The 27,065-nt window shown below is 51.2% G+C and overlaps 1 protein-coding gene across 5 annotated transcripts in view; it reads right to left on the minus strand.

Annotated features, from left to right (window-relative positions):
* The window catches only part of RGS6 (regulator of G-protein signaling 6), a 613,815-nt gene continuing 587,097 nt past the window's right edge, over window positions 348–27,065 (minus strand). For 2 of the 5 annotated variants that reach the window (XM_013967267.2, XM_013967266.2), the window contains exons 17-19: window positions 24,965–25,018; window positions 12,181–12,247; window positions 348–3,053 (exon numbers count right to left, since the gene is read on the minus strand). In XM_013967267.2, coding sequence (XP_013822721.1) covers window positions 2,887–3,053; window positions 12,181–12,247; window positions 24,965–25,018 — 288 coding nt within the window. In that variant the 3' untranslated portion in view covers window positions 348–2,886. The remainder of the gene's footprint in view (window positions 3,054–12,180; window positions 12,248–24,964; window positions 25,019–27,065) is intronic. The other 3 variants (XM_018054008.1, XM_005686033.3, XM_018054009.1) reach the window with 3 other exon arrangements.

Here is a 27,065-nt window from a genome sequence, read left to right on the forward strand (position 1 = left end):
TGCTACAGAATCTCCAGGAGTTGGTGATGGACAGGGAAGCCTGGCATGCTGCAGTCCATGGCGTCACAGAGTTGGACACGACTGAGTGATTGAACTGAACTCCTTCAAAAGTTTAATCTGGGTCTGAATTTTTGGTTGTGTCAACCAAGCCAGTGGGGAACTGGCCAAGACCAGATTTTCCAAGTGTGTGTGCTAAGTTGCTTCAGTCGTGTCTGACTCTGTGCGACCCTATGGACTATGGCCTTCCAGGCTTCTCTGTCCATGGGATTTTTCAGGCAAGAATACTGGAGTGGGGTGCCAGGCCCTCCTCCAGGGGATCTCCCCAACCCAGGGACTGAACTCGTGTCTCACGTCTCCTGCACTTGCAGGCAGGTTCTTTACCTGCCCGGGTTCTTTACCTAGCGCCACCTGGGATGCTTTTTCTAAGCGTTCTTGCATTCTAAGGTCTGCGTGGTAGACTGCCCTTGGACTAAGTGCCCAGCCTATGTGAACTAGGTCGAGTAGGCTGCCCTTGGATTAGCCAATTTGGGTGGCACAATCCTGTTCTCTCCCCCATTTCTGGGTGTGACTTGCTGTGGGGGTGGCACGTGATGGTGGTCACAAGACAGAGTGTGCCTTGGTTGGGAGGCAGGATGAGGGGATTATTGCTCTGGGTTTGAATCCATCCGAAATTGCCTTCACGTCTATCGAGCCTGCGGGATGTCCCCAGAGGTGTCAGGATGCCCTCAGCCCGCTCCTTCTCAGGGCTGCAGTCCGCCTGCCTCGGACCCTTCTGGGGAGCTCCAGGAACCTCAGCTGGGTGGCACTGACATCCTGGCCAGGGAGACCACCTGGGCCCTGACTGCGGCCAGGAGGAAGGACAGGAGGCAGCCAGGATCTTGCCCGGGCTAACTAAGGGCATAGAGGGACCTGCTGTTCTAGAACTGCCAGTGTCCACAGACCCTGTGCGTCCGTGTCAGCATGGACGGGGCACCTTGGCAGGAGCTGCTTCCTTGGGACAATGTTGGGTGCAGGGGAGCCTGAGCAGCACTTCTGCTCTGAAACAGGAGATCAGTATGAAAAGCAAGGGGATTCAAAAGCATGTGATGAAGAGAGGAGGGGGTCAGCAGACCCCACATGGGAAAAGGCTTCAGGGAACTCATTTCCTCATCAAGCAGTTGCCCAGTGTCTGCCAGGTGCCAGGTTTTGTGTCCAGGTCTCCTGGAACGAGCAAGGGTTGCGGGGAGTGTCTGCCAGGAACCTGGGTGTATAGCTCTGAGGATGAAACAGAATGTCTCTAATTTCCACTGTACCTCTAAAAGAGACCAACTACTGCCATGGGCGAAACTGAGGCACGGGACTCAAGAATCCACTGAGGTGCCACCATGATCACGACCCCTCATGGCGTCGGTGGCCCTGCTGTGAGGGATAGAAGCTGGTGCCCTGGGGACACAGCACAAAGGTGGGCTTGGAAAGGTGGTCCTAGGGGAGCACCCAGGAGACAGCGCCTGCAAACAAGCTTATGAGACTCACCAGCTGGTGAATCTGCCCACATAAGTAAAGAAATACCAGTGATGGCTGTTTTGCTTCTGTGTTTGCTGTTTATATACTCCCAAAGGATATTTTCTACCTCTGGCCAAAATACATCAAAGGAAGATGGTCATCATAGTTGGGGGAGGGTATGGGGGTGCGGTGGGTGAGTGTCTGAATTCAAAAGCATGTGGCTTATACCACTCTGTCCGGGGGCTCATGGGAGTCACAATAATGACAGTGACAACAGTGAGAGTAATAGCTACCATTTGCCAAGCACCTACTGTGCGCCAGGCACCTGACTCCATGCTCTGCATGACTCCCTCACCGCCAAGTTGGCAGATGGTTACTCTGACACACACAAGTGGATATTATGCAGGTGTTCGCAGGTTGGGCTCTGTGCTTGCGTTTCTCCATGATCACGGACATTGCGGAGGACAGTGCCTTTGCTAGGCCATCAGAGGACCAGTGGGCCCTGGCCTCCCCCCTGGCTTCAGACACAACTGAGACCTGGCCTCAGGGGCCCGGCCACACCCAGGACTCCCAGCCTGAATCCCCCAGCTCCCACGTGGAGCTGTCGGAGGGGAGGATCCCAAGGGCCCCCAAGTTCACCGCCACATTTATTTTAAGTAAGACACGCGGGGACACACCAAGGAGCGAGGGGCTGCAACAGAATAAATTACAAAATAATCAAAAATTTTAAAAGATGGTCAGGACCTTCAGGGCTGTTAAACCACAAGCTCTTTCATTGCCATCAGGGCCTCCTCTGGTGTTGGATCCTCCAGACGGTTGACGGGAGAGGGGGCAGCCGCTAGTGCCTTGTGGCGACCCCTTTGAAAGGTGGCCTCAAAGCGGGTTGGAAGACCGTGAAGTGCTGTGATCCTCGAGGCGGCTCAGTGCTGACCCTGTGATTGGGGGGGGGGGGTGCCGGGGCGTGGTGTGAGGGCAGCCGGGTTCGGCTCCTTACACGTGGTGGCCGCAGTGATGGGGCAGGCGGGAGGCAGTTGGGACACAGTGGTGTGACTGGGGCGGGCGCCGCGGGTGCACCACAGGCGGTGGGTGGTAATACTGAATGTGCTTGGGGGCGGCGGGTCCTCTCGAGTTCGAGTTCTCTGGAAGGCGTGATCCTCCAGACAGCGGGGAGGAGTGATGATAGAATGGAACCTCAGGGGACAATCACAGCAGGAGCCCAGCCGGGCGCTCTCCCCAGAACACGTGAGGGTCTGGGACCTCCTACAGAGCGAGGCGTTGGCGCACGACTGTACAAGGAGAGGGGTTTGTAAACAGGGGCCTCTGCCCGGCCGACCCCAGCCTCCGAGGGCTCTCTCTGGCCTCCCTCTGGTTCACGCACCGCGTCTCCCCGCCGTGGCCCGGCCCTCACTCCTTCTCCTTCACAGTGACCAAATCTCCCCGCAGGGATGCTCTGTCGGCGGATGTGGAGCGCCGCCGGCTGCCCGCGTGGTCCTCGGGCCCGGGCCCTGCGGCAGGGACCGTCAGGAGGACTGCATCAGGCCGGTGAGGCGCTTGCCCGCCAGTGACTTTCCCTGCAGAGACAGCGACAGAGGGCACGACAGGCACGCACGCACGCACACACGCACGCACAGGACAGACACAGAGAGCCAGACAGGTGGGTTAATTGTTGCATGAGCCACGCAGGCCAAACCACTTAGATCACCGACCCCTCTGATCTCCGGGTTTGGGAGGCTTAGCCACAGACAGTTGGACAACCAGCTCTCGGGGTCCAGGTTAGAGGGTGAGGGTGTGCTGTTGGTCCTCTTTTGAGTGTGTGGGGATTTTACTTACCCCAACCAGGGATTTCAACCCTTGGAGTATCTCTTAATGCCTGTGGGCTGCCTCTGAACTTGATTTAATCCAAATGAGGAAGGAAAGGTTGGCCAGGGGACTAGTAAGACCCAGCGGTTGGGTTGACCCAAGCAGACAATGGCTAAGGATCTGGGTGACTTGGAACTAACAAATTAACTAGTCTGAAGAAGAAAGAAGGAATTCTATTTGAAACATAGGATTGAGCTCTCCTTGCATCCTTTAAAAATTTTTTTTAAAAAATTTTATTTTCATTTGGCTGTGCTGGGTCTTGGTTGCAGTATGTGGAATCTATTAATAGTTCTCTGATCAGGGATTGAACCTGGGCCCCCTGCATTGGGAGCATGGACTCTTAGCAACCAGACCCTAGGGAAGCCCTTGATCCTTCTTTTTAATTGAAACTTTATTTTTTACTTATTTTGGCTGCACTATGCAGTTTGTAGGATCTTAGTTCCCTGACCAGGAATTGAATCCAGGCCCCCCCGCCCTGCCTCAGTGGAAGCATGGAGTCCTAATCCCTGGATCCCCAAGGAATTCCCTCTCCTTGGGTCCTCTTGATGACCAGTTCTGGGACTGGGAAGGTCTGGGTATCCACCAAGGCTTGGGGCCTGGGCTATAGGATACAGGATAACTCGCTCCTATGTTGGTCTCCATCTACGTTACTCAGAGGCTGACTTTGATGACTCCACTTCAGGAAGTCTAACCAGCCCTTCACTTACAAAACATAGCGGTTCTTGTTCTTTTGAGAAGATTAAAAAAAAAAAAAAAAGACTTACTGTACCATGAGTCTTGGTACATGGGGCATAGAGGCCCCCTGTGAGAGGCCAGTTGTCCACATGCCCAGGAGGCAGCTGAGGAGCCTCTGATGTGGGGCTGGACACCAGGAGGACAATGAGCAAGGCTCAGTTCCCTGCTTGTTTCCCGGCCATAGTCTGAACCCATCCCCTGCTCACTCTCCACTGAAATCCATAGCGTTAGAGAGGGGTCTAGACGAGAGTATGGCTGGACCCAAGCAAATGGATTGTTGTGTCTGAGAAAACACTCAGAACTCATCTTATTATTGACAGTGGGTCAGTGACACCAGCGCCATCTGCAAGGGTAGCACACACTTGCCCGTCAGCATGTGCTGCAGTGTTTGGCAGCGTGAGGTGGCAAGCGCCGGCAATTCCTCATGTTCATTTCCAAGTGGGATATGAGGGCTCGTCTTGTTTACTGGGCTTGGCTACATGTCCGCTGGATGTAATTAGAAAAAATTGATCAGGTTTGTGAAGCCTGGTAGGGTACTCAATAAACCTGCTGATTGATGAATTGACTGATAATGGGCATTTCCAACAAACGAACAATACGGGCTGTGAGTTTGCCGGACACAAGAGTGTCATCTGGCTAAGCTCTCCATGAAGGGACGTGCCAGCTTGACTTTGAGAATTCCGATGGCATGGATGGGAGCTTGTCCAGAAATGGAAACACCCTCAGGCACAGTTGGACAGTCTGCATCTACCTCCTGTTTGCTCTGTTTTCCCCCCTTTCACTCCTCATTTTTGCTCGTTGGACAGCACTTTCCATTTTTTTTCTCCTCTGTCTTAACACACACACACACACATATATACACACACAAAATCTCCCCATCAGCAACCTTATCTGAATCTTCAGATACACTAAACTTAGCCTGCAGCTGGATACATTTATACTGGGCTAAAGGATTTTTTAAATCAGATTAACCAAAAAAAAAAATCCTAGAAGGTTTCAAGTGCCAGTTCTTGCAAATCACTAAAAGGATGGCTACTCCTCTGTGTGGAGTGGGTTAGGTACACAATAGCTTATAGGTGGCAGAGGCTGATCTGCAAGGACTCCCTCTAGCCTGGTTCTAAGCACACATGTAGCGAGGACTTTTTTGACTGCCCTTTCTTACACGGAGTTGGAGGCATTTGTCATCCAGGTGGTCACCTGGGGCTGTGCCTTCTCCGTGCAGGCCTGAAGGCAGGTGCGTGTGTCTTTGCTCAGTCGCTCAGTCATGTCTGACTCTGTGCGACCCCATGGACTGTAGCCCGCCAGGCTCCTCTGTTCATGGGATTTTCCAGGCAAGAATACTGGAGCAGGTTGCTATTTTCTCCTCCAGGGGATCTTCCTGACCCAGGGATCGAAACCATGTCTCCTGCATTGCAGGTGGGTTCTTAACTGCTGAGCCATCGGGGAAGCTCCCCTGAAGACAGGAAGCACATGGGAATAGGGACTGATCAGTCCAGAGGTCTCCAGTCTGGGGGCCTCTACCAAACCTCCCCTAGTCCCTTTCACCCTTGTCCATCCTTGCTCACAGGAAACGCACCAAGGAAGGTCACTTTCCTCTTGGGTACTGCTTTCTGCTGTGGAATCCACACACCAAATACCAGCTCCTCCCTTCTCTTTCCATCCCTCCTCCAACAGGGCCACACATTACATATTGAGTACCCAAATATATATGTTGCAGGTCTGCCATACAATGGCCTTCACAACTCTGATTTAGCTGGTGGCTGTGAGCAAAAGGAATCACCAAAGCTTCTAAATTATAACAGTCTGTTGCCAGTGGGTATGGTAAAAGCCCAGAGACAAAGAAGGTGAGGTTTACCAGGCATCTGAACCCTCATTACAGCTTCATTCTCATTAGTGAGGTCATTTTGGCTGGAAAGGGGGCTGTGGCTGAGAGAGGTTAGAGATTCTATTTCTGGATGACTGTATGTCTGTCTGTTTGAGGTGAATTTAGCCCTGAGGATCCCTACCCTCCACACCTCCCTCTTCTATATTGCTGGCTGGGCTGGGAGGCGCTAATTAATCTCTTCCTGCCTAAGTCCTGGAGCTCAGCCTCACAGCTCTGACTCCAAAGACCTATGGCCAGCCCATCCATCCTTCCCCTTCTCTCCCCCAGCTGCTTCCAGGGCTCGGGGCTTCACGGGTGAGGGGTGGGGTGCAGCTGACCAGCCTGGAGAATGTTTCCAACCTCTAGCCATCCGGGTGGTGCTCCTTGGCATTTTTTTGCCTCCCTTGCCCGCTCTTGCACTTGTGCATTTACCAAATGCCAGTTCTGCTGCTAAAGGAGGTCGTGAGCGTTCAGTTCGGCCCAGGGGCAGCCCAGCCCAACCGAAATCTGTTCACTAGGCAGTGACCTCGCGGGTGAGGCTGGAAGGTGGTTACTCATGCAGGACGCAGGCAAGGCTACATGCCTGCCCTCTGGCTTGGGGGAAAGAAATCCTGCAATCACCCTGGCTCAGCAGCTGCCTCTCTTCTGAAGAGCTGAGGTTCTTATAATTTTCAGGGATCAAAGTGAAATCTGACAGCAGAGGTGTTCAGAGATGAGCTGCTTCAAGGTCTGTGCTGCTATGGGCTTGCTGGGAGCTCCTAGCTACCTTCTCTGCCCAGAAAGAGAGGAGAGTTCCTGCCCTGCACCATCTAGGGCTCTTTCCTCCCTCCTCTTCACCCCCATCCTCCAGCTTGGATGGGTTTGCAGGAGACACTTAGGGAGGGGAGTAGTAATTCTGCCTTTGCCTGGCATCTTGCATAGTTACAGGGGGAAGGCGTTTTTTCAGGGTGTGAATGTGTGCTGTTCCTCAATGCTGGTCAGTTGGGAATGGATCACGGTGCCAGGAAACTGCTACCAGCTCAGCCTGAGGCCTTGGCGTAGTTGAGTGAAGCAGCTGAAGGTGGTTGAAAATGCTATTAGCCGGCAGCCTTTGTCCAAGTGAAAAAATATACAGTGATTAAGAACTGAGCTGCAGAAGGTACATTCCAGAGACACCAAAGCTTTGCATTCAGACAAAGCGCTTTTCACCTTCGAGACATTTGGCTAAGTTTAATCCAATAGAATTTGGGATCCTTCAATTTCATGGACCACGGGCTCAGGGCTGGGATCACAAACACCCACACACATTCAATTCCCAGCCTCCACGCTTACTAATCATTTCAGCTCTGCAGCCATCTTGATGGCTAGAAGCCTGGAAGAAGGTAGTCATGGAATCCTTTGTTTCTAAAAGGAAATGCACAAAAGGAAGAGCTCCCTTTTGTATGGTGCTTCGGTAAAAATCAACATGCTGCTTGACATGCCGTGACTCTGTGCATTGCACGTCCCGGTATTAATCAACAAAGCATGCACCGTCACCATTACCAAGAGCTTTACCACTCACTTACCTGGGAGACAGGTGCTAACCTCTTTGAGTGGGAGAAGGGCTGTGGTTCAGAGGGTAGCCCTGGGGGGTCAGATGGCACACTGGGGGCAGAGGAGCCAAGCACTGGCACCTCAGGGGCAGGACCTTTTGCAGCACTAAGAAAATGGAGACATCTGAGCTGCTGCTGAGATTTTCTTGCTGATTTGTCCAGATGACCTAAGACCACACTTACAGATTGCAAGTCCACTAAGTCCAAACCAGGCTACAAGGGGGATGGAAATCAACCACGGTTGTCTCTAGGGCAGAGGGATATAATTGACTGAAAAGGGGCATGAGGGAACTCTCTAGGGTGATGGGATGTAGGTTACACTGGTACATACATTTGTCAAATTCATTGAACCATACATTTCAGATCTATTGATTTTGCCACAAGTAATTATGCCTCAAAAGCAAAAAAAAAAGATTAAAAATAATCCATCTATCATATCTCTGCTTTGAACTCCCCACCCCTTACTCTTTTTCAGTTGCTGTCCCAGCAACCTTGCCTTTTGGCTGAATTCAAAGCTTCCCCCTCTGGAATGGGGGAAACCCAGATTCCTCTGCTTGAGGAACTAGAACTTGCAATAGAGCTAACTTGGAACATGATTTCCAGTCTCCATCGATCCAAGCCGATCACCTTGTGGTGACATACAGACATTTTTCATCCCTGCTAATGAAAAATGGTGTTTTGCTGAATAGGGCTCATGAGGTGACCTCAGCAGGCAAGACGTGGGAGGCCCCAGAGATAAGCTGTCCTTTCAAGGAGACTGAAAGTTACCTATGAGTAGTTGATGCTCAAGTCCATAAACGATGAGTGTGTGTGGAGTCACAGGTCTGTAGGGGACTCACTGGGAGAGTGGTCAGCCCCTGACTTAAGAGCTGGGTAGAAAGGAGAGGTCTCAGCTTGCGTTTATCATGAGGCAGAAGCCAAGGACCAGCCCGACTTCCTAGGTGACTTCCCTGGAGCTTGGTCGCCCTGGTGCCCCTTCTCTATTGAGCAAAGCAAAAGGGATGATTTCAAAAGGAAGTGTAAGGAATTCTGTGGCATCTCCTTTCTCCATGATGGTTAAAATTGGGGCGAGAGTGCCATTTGCTCAAGATAGTTTAAGGCTGAGAAGCTCTGTCGGGGGATTGTAGGAAAAGCCATATGTTATAGAGAATCCTTTGAAAACACTTTGACTCTCCGCTTCCATCATCAGCAAGATGGGCAGATGAAGTGGGAACTAGCCGACAGTTACCCACAGCTGATCCACGGCAGAGCTAGGCTGGAGCAGCATCTGGGGAAGAGAGGTTGCTTCTGGCTTTCTCACTCTTTGAGGGGGTGGGAGTGGGATGGGGATGGGGAGGGGCAGGCCCCCTGTGACAAGATCCTCTCCCGGGGTCTGTGTTACTCCTTGGTCCTTGCTAAGCTTTCTGATCTCTCTCAGGAGCTGAAGGGCATTTTATTTGGTTTTAAAATATTTTCTTCATTCAACTGTTTAAAAATCAGATACCACAAACATAAAACAACAAGTCCCCACATCAAAAGATAGGTTGAAACTGAATTAATTTATAAAAACTCACTGGATAAAGAATTAATACACAACGTGCATGCATGCTAAGTCGCTTCAGTCGTGTCTGATTCTTTGTGACCCTATGGACTATAGCCCACCAGGCTCGTCTGTCCATGGGATTCTCCAGCAGGTATACTGGAGTGGGTCACCATGTCCTCCTCCAGGGGATCTTCCTGACTCAGGGATCGAACCTCATTTCTTATGTCTCCTGCTTTGGCAGACAAGTTCTTTACCACTAGCACTGCACATTAAACCTACTTAAAAAGTAAGGAATATGGTCAAATAAAAACAATGGAGTCTTCTGTAACAGCCCACCGCCTTATGTACGGTAATATAAATAAGTAGTCACATTTTCTCATGTCAACGGTGGGTCTGTGGACTCTGCTAGCCATCACGCATGCTGAGAGCAATGCCCACAAAATGTTCCTGGAACAATTAGCAGGTTCAGACACTTCACTCTACTCCGTATTGGCAACTAGCAGTGCTTTATTTTTTAACTTATTTTTTTTTAAATTTAGCAACTATGAGTTGCCAGCCCTCCTATCTGAACTAAATGTGAGAGGACCAACCTCTATGCCCTACCTCCCAGGGACTTTCTGTTTGAAATTTTTTATTCTTGCACGGGGTGGCATTGCTCACTCCTCTTTCAAGTGCCCTCCTATTCTACTCGCCCAGACCTTGATGGTAGCAGCATGGGGATGGTCCCCTTACAAGAGGCACAGGTTAGCTGTCAAGGACGGTTACCCACGGCCATCCATTGATCAAACATTGAGCAGCTGTTGTGTGTCTAGTACGCTCTGCCTTTGACAGACACCTGCGCCCATGTCCACAGCATCCTTGCCAGTTAGGTCTCCCTGTAACACCCACTGGACACATGAGGTTGAGCTACTAGCCTGAGCATATACAGCTGGTCAGTGGCCTTGATGGCCCATCCACCGTGTCCTTGGTACACGACCACCACTCTCAAGGAAGGGGGCAGGTGGGAATGCTCAGGACTAGGGACTCCTCCAGGCCCGCCCATACCAGGCCTCCTCTCTGGGCAGGCCGAGGTGATTTTCTCAACCTCACTGAGAAAGAAGCTTCAGCTCTTGGGCATAAGCTTGAGAGCATCCAGGACATTTCTGCTCTGCCTGACGGGCTTCCCTTTGACTTTGGCTGCTGGACTAAGCTGAGGCACAGCTCACTGCTGCTTGGTGCTCATGGATTTACAGTGGTGGCTGCTCGACAGGCCAGTGAGGCTGCCACTTCTGTTTGTGACCTTGTGTAACAGGTGCTGACACCCCTGGGATCTCCATAGCAACAGTCCCGGGAAGAGAAAGGCAGGTGTGATGTTCACCTTTCCTAAGAAGGGGCAGGCAGATGCTTCACTCCAGTTAGAACCAAATCCCTGCAGCAGGCTGGCTGGGGGAAGCCCCTCCTGGCTGCTGTTCCTGGCGCTCCTGACTCCTGTCCCCTCATCACGCTCATCGCCTCTGGGGCTTTTTTGCAAAGTTCAACCTCTGCCTGTTAGTTCTGGTGGGTGATGGGAGAACTTCCTCCACAGTCCCCATCTGTGCAGGGACAAATCAGCCACCGGACAGGCACGAGGGATGCCAAGAGTGACAAGGGCTCAGCAGCTGTGCCCGACACGGGTGGCACAATGCCCAGGCACAGACTCCCCAGCCTCCTGTCCAAGTTGTGCACTTCCACTTTTCCTGCTGCGTTTTTCTCTGTAGGCAGAAGAAATCCCCTCTTTCAGTACTGGGTCTCTTATCTCCTTCCTCTAGCTCTGACTGAATAACCCCGGTGCTCTTTCTATAAGCAGCCTGCCCCAAGTTCTTGGTGGATGCAGGGGTGGAGCAGAGGCGAGTATTCTGTTCACAAAGCCCCTCAGTAGCATGCCTTCCTGTAGCTGGTTCTGGGCTTGCCTCTTCCTCTCCTCCTCCTCCTTAAATGTACTTTGGCATCTCTGCGTTGGTTCACTCCAAGTTAGGCAAGGGCCAAAAGACTCAAGAACAGGGACATGGCTCAGTTGCTATTGGCAACAACTTGATTCTACTTTTTTCCCAACTAGGAAGTTCAAGTGACCCAACTATGGCCACAGGGGAGAGCGCTGCTGAAGTTTAGTGGACGAGACAGCAGGTAGGGTCACTGGCTGGGCAGTGTGTTTGATTCTTCTCAGGACCCACAAGGACACCAACCCCACCCTCCTAAGGGCACGTCTCATCTCCTGTGAACACATTCACACAGAACACATCCATGGGGTGGGGTTGTTGGTTAAGGCAGCTGCCAAGGCAGGGTTTCGAAGGCAGAGGTGGTCAACATGCTGACTGTCTCCCACTTCTCCAAAGCATCATCTTTCTGGGGATGTCCAGGTTCATTTAGAAGCATATGCAAAGAGGGCTGACTCATTTCTCTCTCCTCCCTATTATCAGGAATGCAATTAGGTGGGCATTTATCAGACAGGTATTCCTAATCTGAAAAAGTGTAACGGGGGACAGGTCAAGCAGCATTTTTCAAGGCATCTCTGGGTTGATGGAATTCCTAGCCACCGGGAACCTTCTTACTTCCCTCTGAACCCTTTTCACATGTCCCTGCAATGCTGGACAGGTAATGCGTTGGTTCCTTAGCCCTCTTCTCCCCTGGTGGTCTAGCAGGTAGAAAGGTGAGATTTTTCCCGTTTCCCACAGGACTTGGCCCTGGGCCACAGATTAAGAGTAACGGAAGCTGTAAGGGGGTTACTAAGCTTAAGGATACTGCTGTTGGATTTAAAAGTATCTTCAAAGGTAGTGGGCATTTCTGCTAGGGGCTCAGGAATGAGTGACAGGATCAGTACCCGAAGATATTGTTTGAACATTGCCTCTAGGACAACAGACTCATCTCCCTGCCATTTCTGGACCCCTTGGCTTCTTGCTTCTCAGGAAGAAAAAACAAAACAAAACAAAAAACTATAGTGTAAAAAAAAAAGGGGGAACATCAAAAAAAGGATGCAGCTGACTGTCCATGGAACTAGGGCGTGAGAACAGGAGGGGTGGGTGGAGATGAGGCCATGGACACAGAGATCATCTCTTCTGGTTTGGGGAGCACCTTCTGTTGCAGAAGGCCTCCAAGGAAGGTTAGAGCGTGCGGACGCCGGGATCACTCACCCACTGCTGGAAGGAAGCCGCCTCGGGGGTGAAATGCAGCGGCCATTCTGACTCTGCGCCAGCAGCACTAGGCAATTGTGTTTTTAGGAAGGGAAGTGAAGAACAACTTATCCAGCTGAAACCGTGAAGACCGGTGGCTTTAGGGGAGCCCCTGCCCAGACGTGCACCCAGCAGCAGCGGCAGCGGCGGCAGCAGCGGCGGGCAGGCGGTCCACGCGCGGACGCACAGGCAGGTGTGCCGCGTATGTGCCGCACGCACCATACACTGGACACGGAAGCGTGCAGCGGGCAGGTAGCACATGCACCGGTGTACGCAGCCATGCACACGTCCATGTGCGCGTTTATACCACAAGCACTGACAAGAGCGTCTCCTGCAAGGTTCATAAGCAACCACGTGTTTGGCTGTAGAGCTTTACCTCAGACTCCTAAGATGCCCATCTAAAGCATTTACCTTAAGAGACATCTATAAACCCGATTTTCCTCAGGACAAAGCCATTTATTTGTGTCAGAGGAAATGGCTTCTGTGCTTCTGTTTCTGTCGATACTACAAGTAGGGGGAGTGTGCACCCCAGGGGGCTGGTTTACGAGGGATTTCAAGGCATCCCTGGATTTCAAAGCCACTTGGTCGTAACTCCTCCGACAACCCCTCTTTGTAGTATAGCACTTAAAAAAGAGAAGCCTCTGTTTATCTGGCAGAGGAAACAACCGGACTTGGGGAGGCTGCGCTGCTCAGGGCGGCTCCAGCCGGGCAGCGAGCGGGCGAGATGAGAGTTTCTGGGAATGAGGCTCTGCCATGTAGGGCGCTACCTCTGGAGAACTGGAGTTCACGCTCTGCTAGGGGAGAACTAGCTTTGATCTGGGTCTGCAAGCAGGAGGCTTCTTAGGGTCCTGCACCTCGGGGGATGGGAGCAAACGCCAGATCCTGGCAACAGGCAGTGCTTCCCTGGTGGCCCTCCCCATGTCTTGGCACTATGCTGCTGCAAGCCCCCAGGTCCTACAGCTTCCTGGCAAGAGCAAAGGGGCAGTGGGAAATAGACCACAGGGCAGAAGCCAGTCTGCTTGGTACCACAGTCCCTCCGTTCTGAGGGAAAGCAGAGAAACCAGCTCTCTGAGTTGACTTTAAAAATAAGACAGTAATAATAGCTACCATTTATTGAGTAGGGTCATGAGCTGGTTGCTGTAATAAATGAATGTGCTTTGCACACACTGTGGTATTTGAGATATCTGTGTCCCCATCCTCAACTGCTAAATAAATACAGTAATACCTACTTTGCAGAACACTGTTGGAAATCAGATAAAGAATAAGAGCTAAGCGTGGGCTGCAGGTAACATCATCATAATAGAATATAATAACAGTACAAAGAGTTATGCTTGAGCTTATATACTGCAAACACTATGCTAAGCATCTTATGTATTTTTTTCCTCCTAATCACTTACTCTTTTTTTTTTTTTTTTTAAATTTGGCCACTGCCTATATAGCATGTGGGACCTTAGTTCTCTAACTAGGGATCAAACCCACACCCCCTGCATTAGAAGGCTGAGCCTTAACCACTGAACCACCAGGAAAGTCCTTAATCATTTCCTCTTATCTCCTTTTTACAAGGTGCAGAAACCTAGGCTTGGAGGTGCTGCCTGAGTCACAGAGTTAAGTGGTGGAGCTGGAGGAGAACCTAAGTCCTTCTCAGGCCAAGATCTGCACGACACGGATGCCAACACTGCGACACTGTGAGCACCCAAGACACGGCAGCTGTTTATGCCGTGCCCTCATTCAGTGCCAACGCCCACCCCAGGCAGTAGATGTCATTGTACCCCTTGGGCAAGTGAGCAACTTGCCTGGGGTCTTATCCCAACTCCAGGTGGAGAAATAGAATTCACCTGGGGCTGCCCAAGCCCCAGCTCGAGCCCACTCTCTACATTCTGGGGCACTAAAGGGACGTTGTTCTTGGGGGCAGAGCTAGTAGGTCATCTTCAGTAGAGGATGAGAATGCAGTTGGGGGAAATATCACTGCTAGGTTTTCAACAGCATTTAACCCCAGATGGTTGGTGCTACTCAGATAGCCAACTGCCAGCTGGCTAAAGAGCTGTGCAATGGTTCAGGGCAGTCAGCTCCCAGGGGACAGCTGGAGCCTCTCAAGAGAGACTCCTGCCAGGGCAAGTTGCACCTCGCTGGGTAGTTCTCCACGCAGTCCTGGGGAGGCTGGAAATAAAGGGGACTCAGATATCACGCCTGCACAAAGCTCTTGAAGGGCAAGCTGGGGACTCTGGCGGCCACCCTGTCACTCCCCCACCGCCGCCACATGCCTTCCTGGTGATCCTTCTCCTAACATCCTGCACATCTAGAAACAGTTCAGCAAAGCTGTGATTGAAGGCCAGCAAATGATAGGCTCTGAAGCTGTCATTACCAAGGAAACCATCCTTGAGGATATGACCACAGGATGGTGACCACTCTCAAATGCTAATGGTTGGGTCCTTAACATATTTAGAACCTTCCAGCATTGTCGAGGACAGAGAATCCACCAGCAGTTCCCCTTTACTTTTGCTGCAGCTCCTAAGGTTTGATTGAGTTTTGTGTCAACTGCTCCATGTGTATTTCCCAACTTAACCTGCTATGATGTAAACGCCAGGCCCTTTATCCTTACTTGACAGTCGTCTTTTTCCATTAGGGGTGGGGATTCAGATGCACCATGCTCTCGGTGTAAATGAGAAAGGCCAGGGGGCAGGGAGTAAAACCATTCTCCAACTCTGTGAAAAAGTACAGTCACGCTCCCCAGTCTGGACCTCCATCTCTCTCTCTCCCCTACCTCTGATATTCAGGCATTAATCACCCACCACAGAATTTTAAAGGCCTGTTATGAGGGAACACGGGAGAAGGAAATGGCAACCCACTCCAGCATTCTTGCCTGCAGAATCCTGTGGACAGAGGAGCCTGGAGGGCTGCTGTTCATAGGGCCGCACGGAGTCGGACAGGACTGAAGTGACTTAGCCTGCATGCATGCATTGGAGAAGGAAATGGCAACCCACTCCAGTGTTCTTGCCTGGAGAATCCCAGGGATGGGGGAGCCTGGTGGGCTGCCGTCTATGGGGTCGCTCAGAGTCAGACACGACTGAAGTGACTTAGCAGCAGCAGCAGCATGAGGGGACATAGTAACAATCAACTCTGACTGGGCTTTCTTTAGCTTCAAAACGCATCTTATTAAAACTTTGCTGCCTTTATCGGGATCGCCATATTTAATGAGAGGCCTCAAAGAATTTGAAAGCAAAAGATGAGGAGAGGAAAAAGCCATAAGCTGTAATCACCATAATTATACAATTCCATGATGAGGTGAAAGCAGCCCTGGCCAAGCCCGGGAGAGGAGGGAGTGTCATTTGCAATCAGGTTGGTCCTCAGGACAGCGGGAAAGAATGCGGCAGGATAGCTCGTCCCTTCCCCTGAGCTGGGCTGAAGATGAGTCCTTATGGCAGGGCCCAGGAGGAGGGGGCCCATGAGCATAATTTCCCCTTGCTCTAAGGTCTCAGGGAGCGTGCTCTGCTCTTGGCCCGGCTGAGAAAGTTGGGTGCCAATATGTCCACCTGGAACCAGCAAGTCGCATCGGGTAGAGGCAACTGGCTCGATCATCTTTTCTGCTCTCAACAAAACACCCTTTCTGGATAGGAATGATGTCAGGCCAAGCTTTCTCCAGTGCAGAGCCAGGGAACCCACCGGCTGTGCTCAGCCTCCCTGAGCCCATGGGTACGAGTGTCCTCCGCTCACTAATCCCCTCCTAGGCATTTGGGGAGAGAGCCTTGTTGCCCAGGGCTCAGTTGCAGAAGCAGTGATTGGCTTAAATAACCAAAAACAAAAGGCAAGGATGACTTTGCCTTGCTTGAATTGCAATTGCTTGAGTTGCAATTGCTTGAAGGGCACCAATTCCTCTTCTTGACAGTGGTCTTGCTCTGACTTTATCATAATCTAGCTTTATTTTTTCCTTCAGTTCAGTTCAGTTCAGTCGCTCAGTCGTGTTCGACTCTTTGTGACCCCATGAATTGCAGCACGCCAGGCCTCCCTCTTCATCACCAACTCCTGGAGTTCACTTAGATTCACGCCCATTGAGTCAGTGATGCCATCCAGCCATCTCATCCTCTGTCATCCCCTTCTCCTCCTGCCCCCAATCCCTCCCAGCATCAGAGTCTTTTCCAATGAGTCAACTCTTTGCATGAGGTGTCCAAAGTAGTTTCAGCTTTAGCTGAAAGTTTCAGCTTTAGCATCATTCCTTCCAAAGAAATCCCAGGGCTGATCTCCTTCAGAATGGACTGGTTGGATCTCCTTGCAGTCCAAGGGACTCTCAACAGTCTTCTCCAACACCACTGTTCAAAAGCATCAATTCTTTGGTGCTCAGCCTCCTTCACAGTCCAACTCTCACATCCATACATGACTACTGGAAAAACCATAGCCTTGACTAGACGGACCTTAGTCGGCAAAATAATGTCTCTGCTTTTGAATATGCTGTCTAGGTTGGTCATAACTTTTCTTCCAAGGAGTAAGCGTCTTTTAATTTCATGGCTGCAGTCACCATCTGCAGTGATTCTGGAGCCCCCAAAAATAAAGTCTGACACTGTTTCCACTGTTTCCCCATCTATTTCCCATGAAGTGATGGGACCGGATGCCATGATCTTCGTTTTCTGAACGTTTAGCTTTAAGCCAACTTTTTCACTCTCCTCTTTCACTTTCATCAAGAGGCTTTTTAGTTCCTCTTCACTTTCTGCCATAAGGGTGGTGTCATCTGCATATCTGAGGTTATTGATATTTCTCCCAGCATTCTTGATTCCAGCCTGTGTTTCTTGCAGTCCAGCGTTTCACCTGACTCCTCTGGATCTTTCTTCTCCAGGCTCAGCAAACTCACTCCATTTGATCTGTTCTCCTTTCCCATAGTTTATTTATAAACCTATGATAACATGCAATGTTTCACAAATATTTAATGCACCTGAGGATTCTCCTTGGAGGAGGCGGGTGGAATCCACCATAGAACCTGCTCTATAATATCCCTGGCCATCCAACGTCTGAATGTTTCCAGGGAGCTCCCTGTTCCTTGAGGTGACATATTTCACCCCTGGGAAGTTGATACTGTTAGAATATTCTTAGTTGAGTGACCCTGCCCATGTCTTCTACCCATTTGTTCTGGCTTTCTGGGACAATCCAGAACTGCCCACTCACTCTGGGTGACAAACACACATAGAGTTCTTGATGGTTTCTGAATCTCCTTGCACGCACGCTAAGTTGCTTCAGTTGTGTCTGACTCTTTGTGACTCTAGCCCACCAGGTTCCTCTGTCCACAGGATTTCTCAGGCAAGAGCACTGGAATGAGTTGCTGTGCCCTCCTCCAGGGGATCTTCCCCACCTAGGGTCGAATCCGCACCTCTTACATCCCCTGCATTTCTCTTTACCACTAGCGCCAGGGCAGGACGTGTGTATATACTTCAGTTTCATCTCACTGGGCTTCCAGGGTCCTCAGCTATTCTTTTCTAAATTGTCTCTAGTTTGTTGAAGTTCCTGATAAAATAAGAGAGCTTGGAAACAAGATTCAGCACAGTCTAGAGCAACACTGAGAGCAATGGAGCACTTCTGACCGTTCCACTTTTATTACAACCTACAGATACTTAAAAAAAAAAAAAAGTGATTGCCTCCCACTTTTACTTGTATCAAGCTTGCAGTCAACTAGAACCCCCAGAGTTTTTAAAACTTGAATTACAGTGAAGGCTAGGAATGTCATCCTGTAGTTGTGAGACTGAATTTCTTTTTAACATAAATTTTATGTGGTTAAATTATCCCTGGTTATTTGGACCCATCATTCCACCTGAAGGAGATGGTCTTAACATGGCAGACTATACTACCTGTCAAATGAGCAATACCTTTTAGGATGTGCATCTTTGAATACGACTGGCATGTTTGTCTCTTCATCTGAGTCATCAAAAAGGATGTTGGACTAGACAGGGCTGTGGCTGGACCCTTGTGGCCACAGTCAGAAACTGCATGTCCCATGGACATAGATCTGTGAATTCACCAGCCATTTGGATGCTGGCACTGCCGGGGTAGCTATATACTCTCTACCCCATGCCACCATCCCTTCCATGGGGGAGCCCCAAAACAAACACTCCAGGGTCTTTCTCTCCTAGGCCTTTGGGTAATATCACTGGACTGAAGATCCCATCCCACTGTTCCAAGCTCTTTTCAGCTCCCCTGTGGTGTCCCAGTTAGCATTCTGCTTCATAGCAACGTTTTAGGGATTGTTCCTTCCAACAGATTTGTATCCTGCCTTTCTTCCAGAATACCGTGCTTCCCAAACTCAGTTAGAACCAAAGTGCTCATTTGCTGCTTACACACAGGAAGACTCCTATGTTGCTTTTCACCAGGAGCTCATTTTGGAGGAATGCCTTGGCCATCTTATTTCTCAGCCTTTGAAGTCCTCAGACCTTGAGCACTCTGACTTCCAACCCTCCAGTTTGGACACAAGCAGAGTTGGGTCTCTTCTCCCTGACCTTGACATTGGCAGTCTGGTCCGCTTCCTAGGTTCCTGCTATTCCAAAGCCTGGCTAGCGCCTGGAGGTTTCTCTCCTGCCCCTTGTGTGATGCCACATCTCCCCTGGCAGGTCCAAGGCAGATTCTGTCCTGGGCAGAAACGGGCATCCTGTACCCCACTCAGGCCTGTCCTCCCTGCTGCTCATCCCACCAAGCGCCCTGCCATCAGTCACCTTCACCCTCTGCCTTCTCATTGGACAGATGGGAACCCTGGGCCATCCTCACGTGGCTGCCTGGGGACAGGTGCCAGAAATCTGACTTCACAAGTGACAAGGAACAGACTGAAATCCCACAACTCCATCAGCCACTTCTCAAGTGGGAGCTCCTTCTAGAAGGACGTCTTTCCTGAGTTGGCGGGGTGGAGGGGGAGGTGGGAGGAAGGCTCTGCTACGGCAAAGGGCTGCAGGTCAGCTCCCAAAATAGCTTCCTGCCTTGCCCCCAGCTTGCCTTGCGGGAGACTGGCAGGGCTGCGATTTGGATCGGAATCAGTGGCTGTAAACACACAGCTGTGCCTTTCTGCCTCACAGGAGTCTTTCACTTGACTGCTCGGCACATTGGGGTCTGGGGAAGGCAGGAGCTGGCCGGGTGGGGGAGAGGGAGGAGGAAGGAGCAGTTTTGCGGTGCCGAGCTCTCCCCTGTGTCTGGGGGCTGAGTCACTGGTGCACTTTTGTTTGAGTGGGCACTCCGCAGGGAGAGGGTTTTTGGCTGCTTTTGGTTGACAGATGAACAATCAGCTACAATAGCTGGGGGCTCCTCCTTTCCAGAGGAGTGGCCGGGCATAGGGCTGGGTTTCTCAAAAATGACCACCTCTGACCTTTTTGATAAATAAAAATCTCCCCCTTCCCCAGGGTTTCAGAAAGACCTTGTCCAGGGCCCTCATGGAGAACCATTTTATCTCTTTGTCGCCTCTGTATCCTGCCAGCCAAACTGATTCAGCCATCTTAACATATTATCGTTGGTTTGCAAAAATCAGACTTTTACATTTTCCTTTTCTAGCTACAAAACTAAAAGAGTAAACATGCTTTTCAAACTTCACTTGGACCCAAGATGGAGAGAGAGGAATAGAGACTGGAGAAGACTTAACCTTCCACTGACTGTGACCAGGATGACATGCCCTCTTGTGACCTCTTTTTGGGCATCTCCGAGAGGACAGTGGTGAGCCAGCCCAGAGGTCTCCAGGGACCCACAAAGGGTGGTAGCAGGAGGGAGGCAGTGTGATGCTGAGGTCCCCAGATGCTCACACTTCATTTTTTCCCATGCCCTTGCCCCATGTCCATGGTGACTTTGCAGTATCTGTACAGGGCCCACCTTCCCTCCCAAGCATGGCTGTGAAATTCACCTCCATCTCTAGGCAGACCTGGGTCTCACTGCTGCTCAATAAGAGGGCTCTGAGATCCGATGGGAGCAGGCTGGCGCTATATAGCCTGTGACCCTGACATCCCAACGGGGCCCAAGGACTGTGTGAAATCAAAAGCAACTCTAAAGATTTTTAGCCAACTGTTCCTTGCTGAAAGGATCTGTTCGACTGAGGTCAAGGCCCTCTAGGGGCTCTGCTGTCTAGGTGTTTGAGAGCTCATTTCAGCGGAGCCCAAGGCTCTGCCCTGACATGCTGAGGGGGAGGGGAAACAGCCTCCAGGCGGGGAGAAGGAGCTGCTGTGTGTTTATGTGGTTGGAGGGGGTGGGCTGATCACCCTGGCTGCCTGCCCTCTGCCTTGCCTGGAGGGCCTCAGCCTTCCACTTCCGGTTCAACACCTGGGCCTGGGGCTGGGGGTTTCTGCGTGCAGAGCTGCCCAGGAGGTGGGGGGAGGTTACTCTCAAGAGATTTTCCTTGGCTTCTGGGGTGGGGGTGGCGGCGGGAAAGGGAGAAGGAAGGCGGGTGACAGCTGGCTCCTAGGGCTTCCTGGTCTCCTTCTGACTTCCCCGCTGCATTCCTTGGCAGGCAGGACTGAAATGCTTGTCATGGAGATGCCGCTTGGTGCATGCCAAGGCTCCCTCAGCTCCCAGCCCTTGCTGTTTCAATTCCTAGGAGCACCTTGGCAAAGACCAACTGTGACGTTTTCTTAGGAGAAGGATGAACACCTGGTTCTCATCTCTGCTCTCCTCCGAGGCCTCCAGCAACAGCTGTTCCTTTGTCCATCTCAGGACCCTGAGGCTACAGCCGATGAGGCTCTCAAGAGGACAGTTGGGGCTTTGACTGAGTGCCCAGGCAAAGGTGTCCAGGGAGGCTGATGCCACCGTCCCTTGGGGCTGCCACTTCTCCTAAGTTAAGTGCTGTCCCTTGTACAAAGATGCGGAGGACTTTTTCTATCTTCTCCTCCTCAGAGTTCCTCCTCTGGAGTTTTCACCAGATGGCTTTGGCCACCACCCGAAGAGGGATAATCCAGTTGCTGCTGTTGAGTCTTGGCTAATGGCCCTTGCTACTTCTTGCCTTCCTCCCACACATCCTTCTGTCCTCTGTGTCAGAGCTGGCCCTTACTTTGCAGTAGACCCCAAAGGAATGAGCATGCCCAAGAGAGGGTAGTGGAATGGACAGTCTTTCCCCTCTGGCCTCCTTCACACCCTCGAGGTCATCTGTTGACTGCAAAACCAGGGAGATGGCAGGCTGGTTGGTCCTGAGCAGTGGGAAGTGGTCTTCAGTTAGAGAAGACCCTCCTCTCCCCAGGCAGCAATGCCTGGGACCTCCAACCAGAGAGTCTGAAGAGGAGATGGAAGGCAACGCAAACACAATCTACAGAAGCTTCCTATTGTGGCTTTCATATTTTATAGCCACTGTGAAAGGACGCTTCCCAGTGCACAGAGCTGGGGGAAAGAGGCTCTGTTCATCTGATCTGAGGTCTTGTCTGAGCCCCCCACCCCCATCCCCTCACTTTAAGAACTTGCTATGTGTCACAGCTCTTCCTGGGCCCAGGGCTCCTGTGAGCAGAGCCACCCTGTATGATGGTGTGAGTCATCTACCGTACAAGGGCAGATGAGGGTTAAGAAGGGGCTGAAATCCAGCTGCACTTTGCTTGGCCAGCTGGGCATCTGTGGGGTTGGGCCCATCAGAAGGATCCTGTTTTCTGGTCTGGATAAAGATGCACTATGGGCTGGCTGCACCATGCCGTGGACTTTGAGTGATATTCGCTTCTGAACTTGGGCTGGCCCTATCAAAAAGCAGGCCTTTATGCAAGCTCTGTGGCTCCGGGTGGCCATAGTGCACAGTGCTTTGGCACAGCATAACCCCTATCTGCTACTTGCTACTCAAGTTCTGCATGACTCAGAATGAAGCTTCCACTAAAAGGAGCCATGTGAAAAACAAAGCCTCTGCTGGGGATCGTAAGGCTCCTCTGCACTCAAACTAGCATGGCTCCAGCAGCTTCTCTGAACCATACTGAACTCCTTTCTAGGATCCCATGTCAAAGGGGGCCTCTGTGGCCTTTCACAGTCAATCCCTCCATATCATGATATAGGAGTCTTAGAAAGAACAATTTGCTTTCTCCAAATGTTCCTCCTTTACCAAGAAAAGAAAGAGCACTGCATGGGAGAAATGTTGGACCCAGATTCAGTCTTGATAAGAAGTTAGCTGACCAAGATAATGAACGATCTGGATCAACATTTCCTGTCACTGGTTAGTCCTGAATGGCAGCTGGCCTCACATCCCTGGTCCAAGGACTGCCCAGCTTCACTCCCTCATTTTCCCATGATGTGGATGGTCTTTCTTCATGTATTTCCCAGGACCATTATTGCTACTGCACTAGCCTTTCATTGGGTTTTATAGTTTACAGTATTCAGAAGATGAAATATTCACGTAGACCTTCTTTCAAAGAAATCACGCACTTTATGTATATTAGATCCAGAAAATGGCTATCAAATTGCAAGACATATTGGCTGACTGGTTAATTTTGTTTGATTAGAATACTGGGCTGTGAAAACCACATTCTTGAGTTCCAGCCTCAAGTATTCTGAGAGTTGCTACCGCTCTAGAGCTGTGGGTCATTTCCTCAACCTCAGCCTCGTCTGGTTACCCCAAGTGGTGTTATCTCAAGATCACAAGGAGCATGGATGGATCAAAACAAGTCCATCTCTATTTCTACTACTGGAAACAAAAAATCAGAATGCATGACCCTTTAGAGTCTTTATAGAAAAATAACAGGCAACTTAGGAATGTTTTGGTTTGGAAGGCTGGGCTTTCTCTCATATAGATTCTAAGAATCTCAGGAGCTTAGGAGATTTTTCTCCTTCAGCTGGCCCTGAAAACATCTCTCTAAGTTCTCCCAGGTGTACACTTCAAATGCTTGGAAGGTGTCTGGTGCTTTCTCATTCCAAACACTTTGTTAACAGACCTTGGAGAACCACTGAACCAACACCACTTTTGGGAAGAAGGGACGTCAATAAATGCTCCTCGTGGAGCTTCATCGAGATCGTGTTTGCTCTCCCAGCACCCACTTCTCATGAAAAGCAGCCTAGCGAGATCTGGATGCCTCATCTGAGGACCAGGCTTCTCACAGCCTCAGCCCACGTGGTCAACCTGAAGGGCCTGCCCGGGGTTGCAGGAGTTTTGCTTTCTCCATAACATACTCTGGGCTTGTCAACAAAATCCCTGAACATTCTCCACTTGCAGCCTCCAGGCCTCAGAAGAGAGGGAGCAATGAGTTCCCACCACTCTCTGTCATCCATCACGGCCTTGCCTCCAACAGCCCATGGCAGCTTCTTGGTGCATGAAGCTGTATGGCTGCGGCAAACCAGCCATGAAGACAGACAGGGGATTACAGGTCTGACATTCTGCAAGTTCTGATTTCTCATGAGGAAAGACCATAGAGAGAGAATACCGAAGAAGAGATGGGATGAGCACCCATATTTTAATTGCCACCTACTTGAGTTGCTGTGAAGCTGACATCTAGCAAATTCAAAACTGTTTAAATTTGGTTAAGATGCATCTAACTATTACAGGTAAACGACCAGGTTGCTGTCCACCCAGAATTCTTAGAATTTATGTTAAAAAGATAAAATAAAGATACTAATCACACAGTAGTCAGGTTTACAAGGACTCTCCCCTGCAACAGAGGGAGGAAAAAGACAAGTTAGCATCAGTGGGTTTCTATCCTTTGGGAAGCGAAATTTGACAAATTCTGTGCATGGGATGTTGGCTCCCTGGCTGCTCGCTGGTTCCACGTGAACAGTGCAAGTTGGGCTGCAGGAGCTCAGTAGCTGGTTTCAGGAAAGAAGGGGACTGGCTACTTCCCGTGTACCAAGCCCTATGCCTCAGTCTCGCAGAGTATGTGTGCATGCTGCCACTTCAGTCCTGTCTCTTTGCGACCCTATGGACTGTAGCCCGCCAAGCTCCTCTGTCCATAGGATTCTCCAGGCAAGAATACTGGAGTGGGTTGCCATGCCTTCTTGCAGGGGATCTTTCTGACCCAGGGATGGAATCTGCCAATGCCTCTTGCATTGGTAGGCGAGTTCTTTACCACTAGAGCCACCTGGGAAGCCCAATCTTACAAAGAACGTTATGGAAAACAGAGATGAATCTGTGCTTGACTGCAGACCACAGTTCAGAATCTGCACCAGGCACCATGGGGATGACCTCCCCACCATGGCCACGCCACCCCCTGGCTACTGCCCTGTCACGCTATGCAAAGGAGGCTAACAAGGGGCTGTCAGGGACATGGGAACTCATGCAGAGGCCACCAACACACACTTACACACACACGCACACGCACACACGCCAGCTGGACCTCACTGCCAGAACCCATGCAGCACGGCCGCCTCCTGCACACGCAAAAGCCACCAGCACAGCAGCAGCAGCTTGCCTCCCGCACCCGCGTGGCTGCCAGAGTCCCAGAGGGGAATGTGGATTTTTTTTTTATGAGCTACAGTTCTGAGCCAATTTATTTCATGGTCCAGCTAGACGGGCTTCTCCCTGGGCTGCAGCAGAAGGTGCACCCACCGAGCAGCCCCAACGGTGGGGGCGGGGGTGGTCCTTCCTTCTCGAAGCCCCCTTGCCCAGGAGAGCAAATGTCGGGCCAGGGGCTGGGTAGGGGGGGCATGCACCCGTCTGCAAGGGGAGCTGCTGGGCTTTTTGTCTTTTGCAAACTGGTCCCTAGGAGAGAAGCCACCGACACTCGCAGAAGACCATGGGTGGGTGTGCTGAGGGAAGAGCGCTGGGCTCCCTCCCCTCCCGAAGGAAACGACAACCACCACCGAGAAAAACGGAAAGAAAGCCGAAAAACCAAAGAAAACCAGCTGAACTTACCACACTGCGAGTGAACTTTTCTAAGGAAGTTCTACGACCTTGCTCACTTTCTGGCTTTAGGGAAAAAAAAGATAGGGAGAAAAATACAGAAAAAAAAAAAAATTCTTCAGATAACACATGGTTCCTAAACAGCAGCAGCCGCAGCTAATGAACCAAAACAAAAGCAAAACAGGGCGGAGAAAAAAGAAAACAAGAACAAAACAAAAAACAGGAAGAGAGAAGCAGCCAGCGCTGTATGCGGGAGTCAGTGGGAGAGACAGGAAACAGAAGCCCAGGAGAGATGGGGCTGCCTCCTCAGAGCAGCAAGGAGAGAGGGGTGTTTGCTTCTAGAAGAGTCATTCATCTTGCTTCTGGGCTGGAGTGGGAGCCACCGGGCTGGGAGCCGGGCCCTTGGGAGCAGCTGGGCGATGCCTGATCATTGCTTTCAACCAGCCAAGCCCCCATGCAGGGAAAAACTGGGGGCCTCAACTGGGGACACAGTCCAGACCAGCTCCCAGGGCCAGTGGGGTGTTGGGGGGATGCTACTGAGATGTGTGCAAGGCGAGGTCATCAAGTCCTCCGTGAGTCTGGGTTAGGACTTTCTCTGAGATCTTCCAGCCAGAAAGTTTGCTAACTTCCAGGACATCCTTGAGGCCCCCTAAGGACGCTCTTTCTGTATCTTGAGATCAAGGAGGCTCTCTTTGCCCATGTCTTTTGCAACCATAGAGGTCTTGGGTCTCAGAAGGAGTATTCTGGACAGAAAATACTCTTCCAGTACCTGGGCAGGTGACCCCTTCCAAGGTTTACTCATAGCAGGCGGCAGATGACAGGCAGCTCAGGAGCCTCTTGGGGAGTCTCAGCTGAGGGCACCCCCTCCCTGCCACCCCCAATCCCTCTACACTACACAGAGAGGGAAGAGGGGGCAGCCCCGTACTCCCCAGGCCAGACAGCTCTCCTCTATGGAGAAGGGGGCGTGGCTTGTATCTGGCCCTCTCCCCAGGTTTCCTGCTTTTCCAAGAGGGGAGGAAATACATCCCAAATACCTGCTAGTTTTTCCTAGAGCCCAGCTCCGGGGTCCTGAATCCATGCCTGGGAAATCTGGAGAGTACACACACTCACATGGACACACATACTCAGACACACAAAACACACTCACAGACACATACACTCCCATGGACACACATACTCACAGACACACACCCTCATACGTGCACACACACACTCACAGACACAGAGCAAATAATGGAAGTTAGAGAGCTGAAGAAGCAGCCAGGGGCCTGGGGGTCTGCAGGACGTGCTGGAAGCCGAGGCGGCAAAAGGCAGTCACTGTGTGTCACTGCGGACAAGGTCAGACGGCTTCCTTGGCCGTCATGTCCTATCCCCTAGGCTGGCTGCTGAAGACAGAGAGCATAATTCAGGAGGAAAATGCAACATGAATGACACACAGCAGCAGAGCCAGGCTGGTCTTTGTCCTTCAGACGCAGCACTGAAGGTTATGTGCTGGGCTTGGCACGGTACCCAGTCTGCACTTGGGGATGGCAGCACTCAGCTTCAATCCAGTAGGCAGCCTGGGGGCCATCCATGTGGCTCAAATCAGGCCGGTCCTAGGCCCCACAGCCGGAATTCTGTGCCTGTCCTTCTCATCCCCTGGCTATCGAGTGGCTGCTCACAGAGAGGGACCATCAGCCTGACTCATTTGGCTTCCTCTGCCTTGCAGAGGCCCTTGGAGCTGCCCTGGAAAATCATTCTTAAGCATCCTGGCTATGCTTATTCCCTCAGTCGTGTCTGACTCTTTGAGACCCCACAGACTATATAGCCTACCAGGCTCCTCTGTCCATGGGATTCTCCAGGCAAGAATACTGGAGTGGGTTGCCATTTCTTCTCCAGGGGATCTTCCTACCCCAGGGATTGAACCCAGATCTCCCACGCTGCAGGTGGATTCTTTACCATCTGAGCCACCAGGGAAGCTGGAGGGGTCCTGGGGGGGGGTCCTCAAATTGTCCTGGAGGGGTCCTCAAATTGTCCTAAGGGGTCCTCCAAGCTCAGCTCACCTGCCCCCTGAGGACTTGGCTCATCAGAATGACTAAGATACTTGGATAGAGGATGGATTAGGGAGGAAGGG

This window comes from Capra hircus, chromosome 10 (assembly GCF_001704415.2).
Source record: "Capra hircus breed San Clemente chromosome 10, ASM170441v1, whole genome shotgun sequence".
Lineage (NCBI taxonomy): Eukaryota > Metazoa > Chordata > Mammalia > Artiodactyla > Bovidae > Capra > Capra hircus.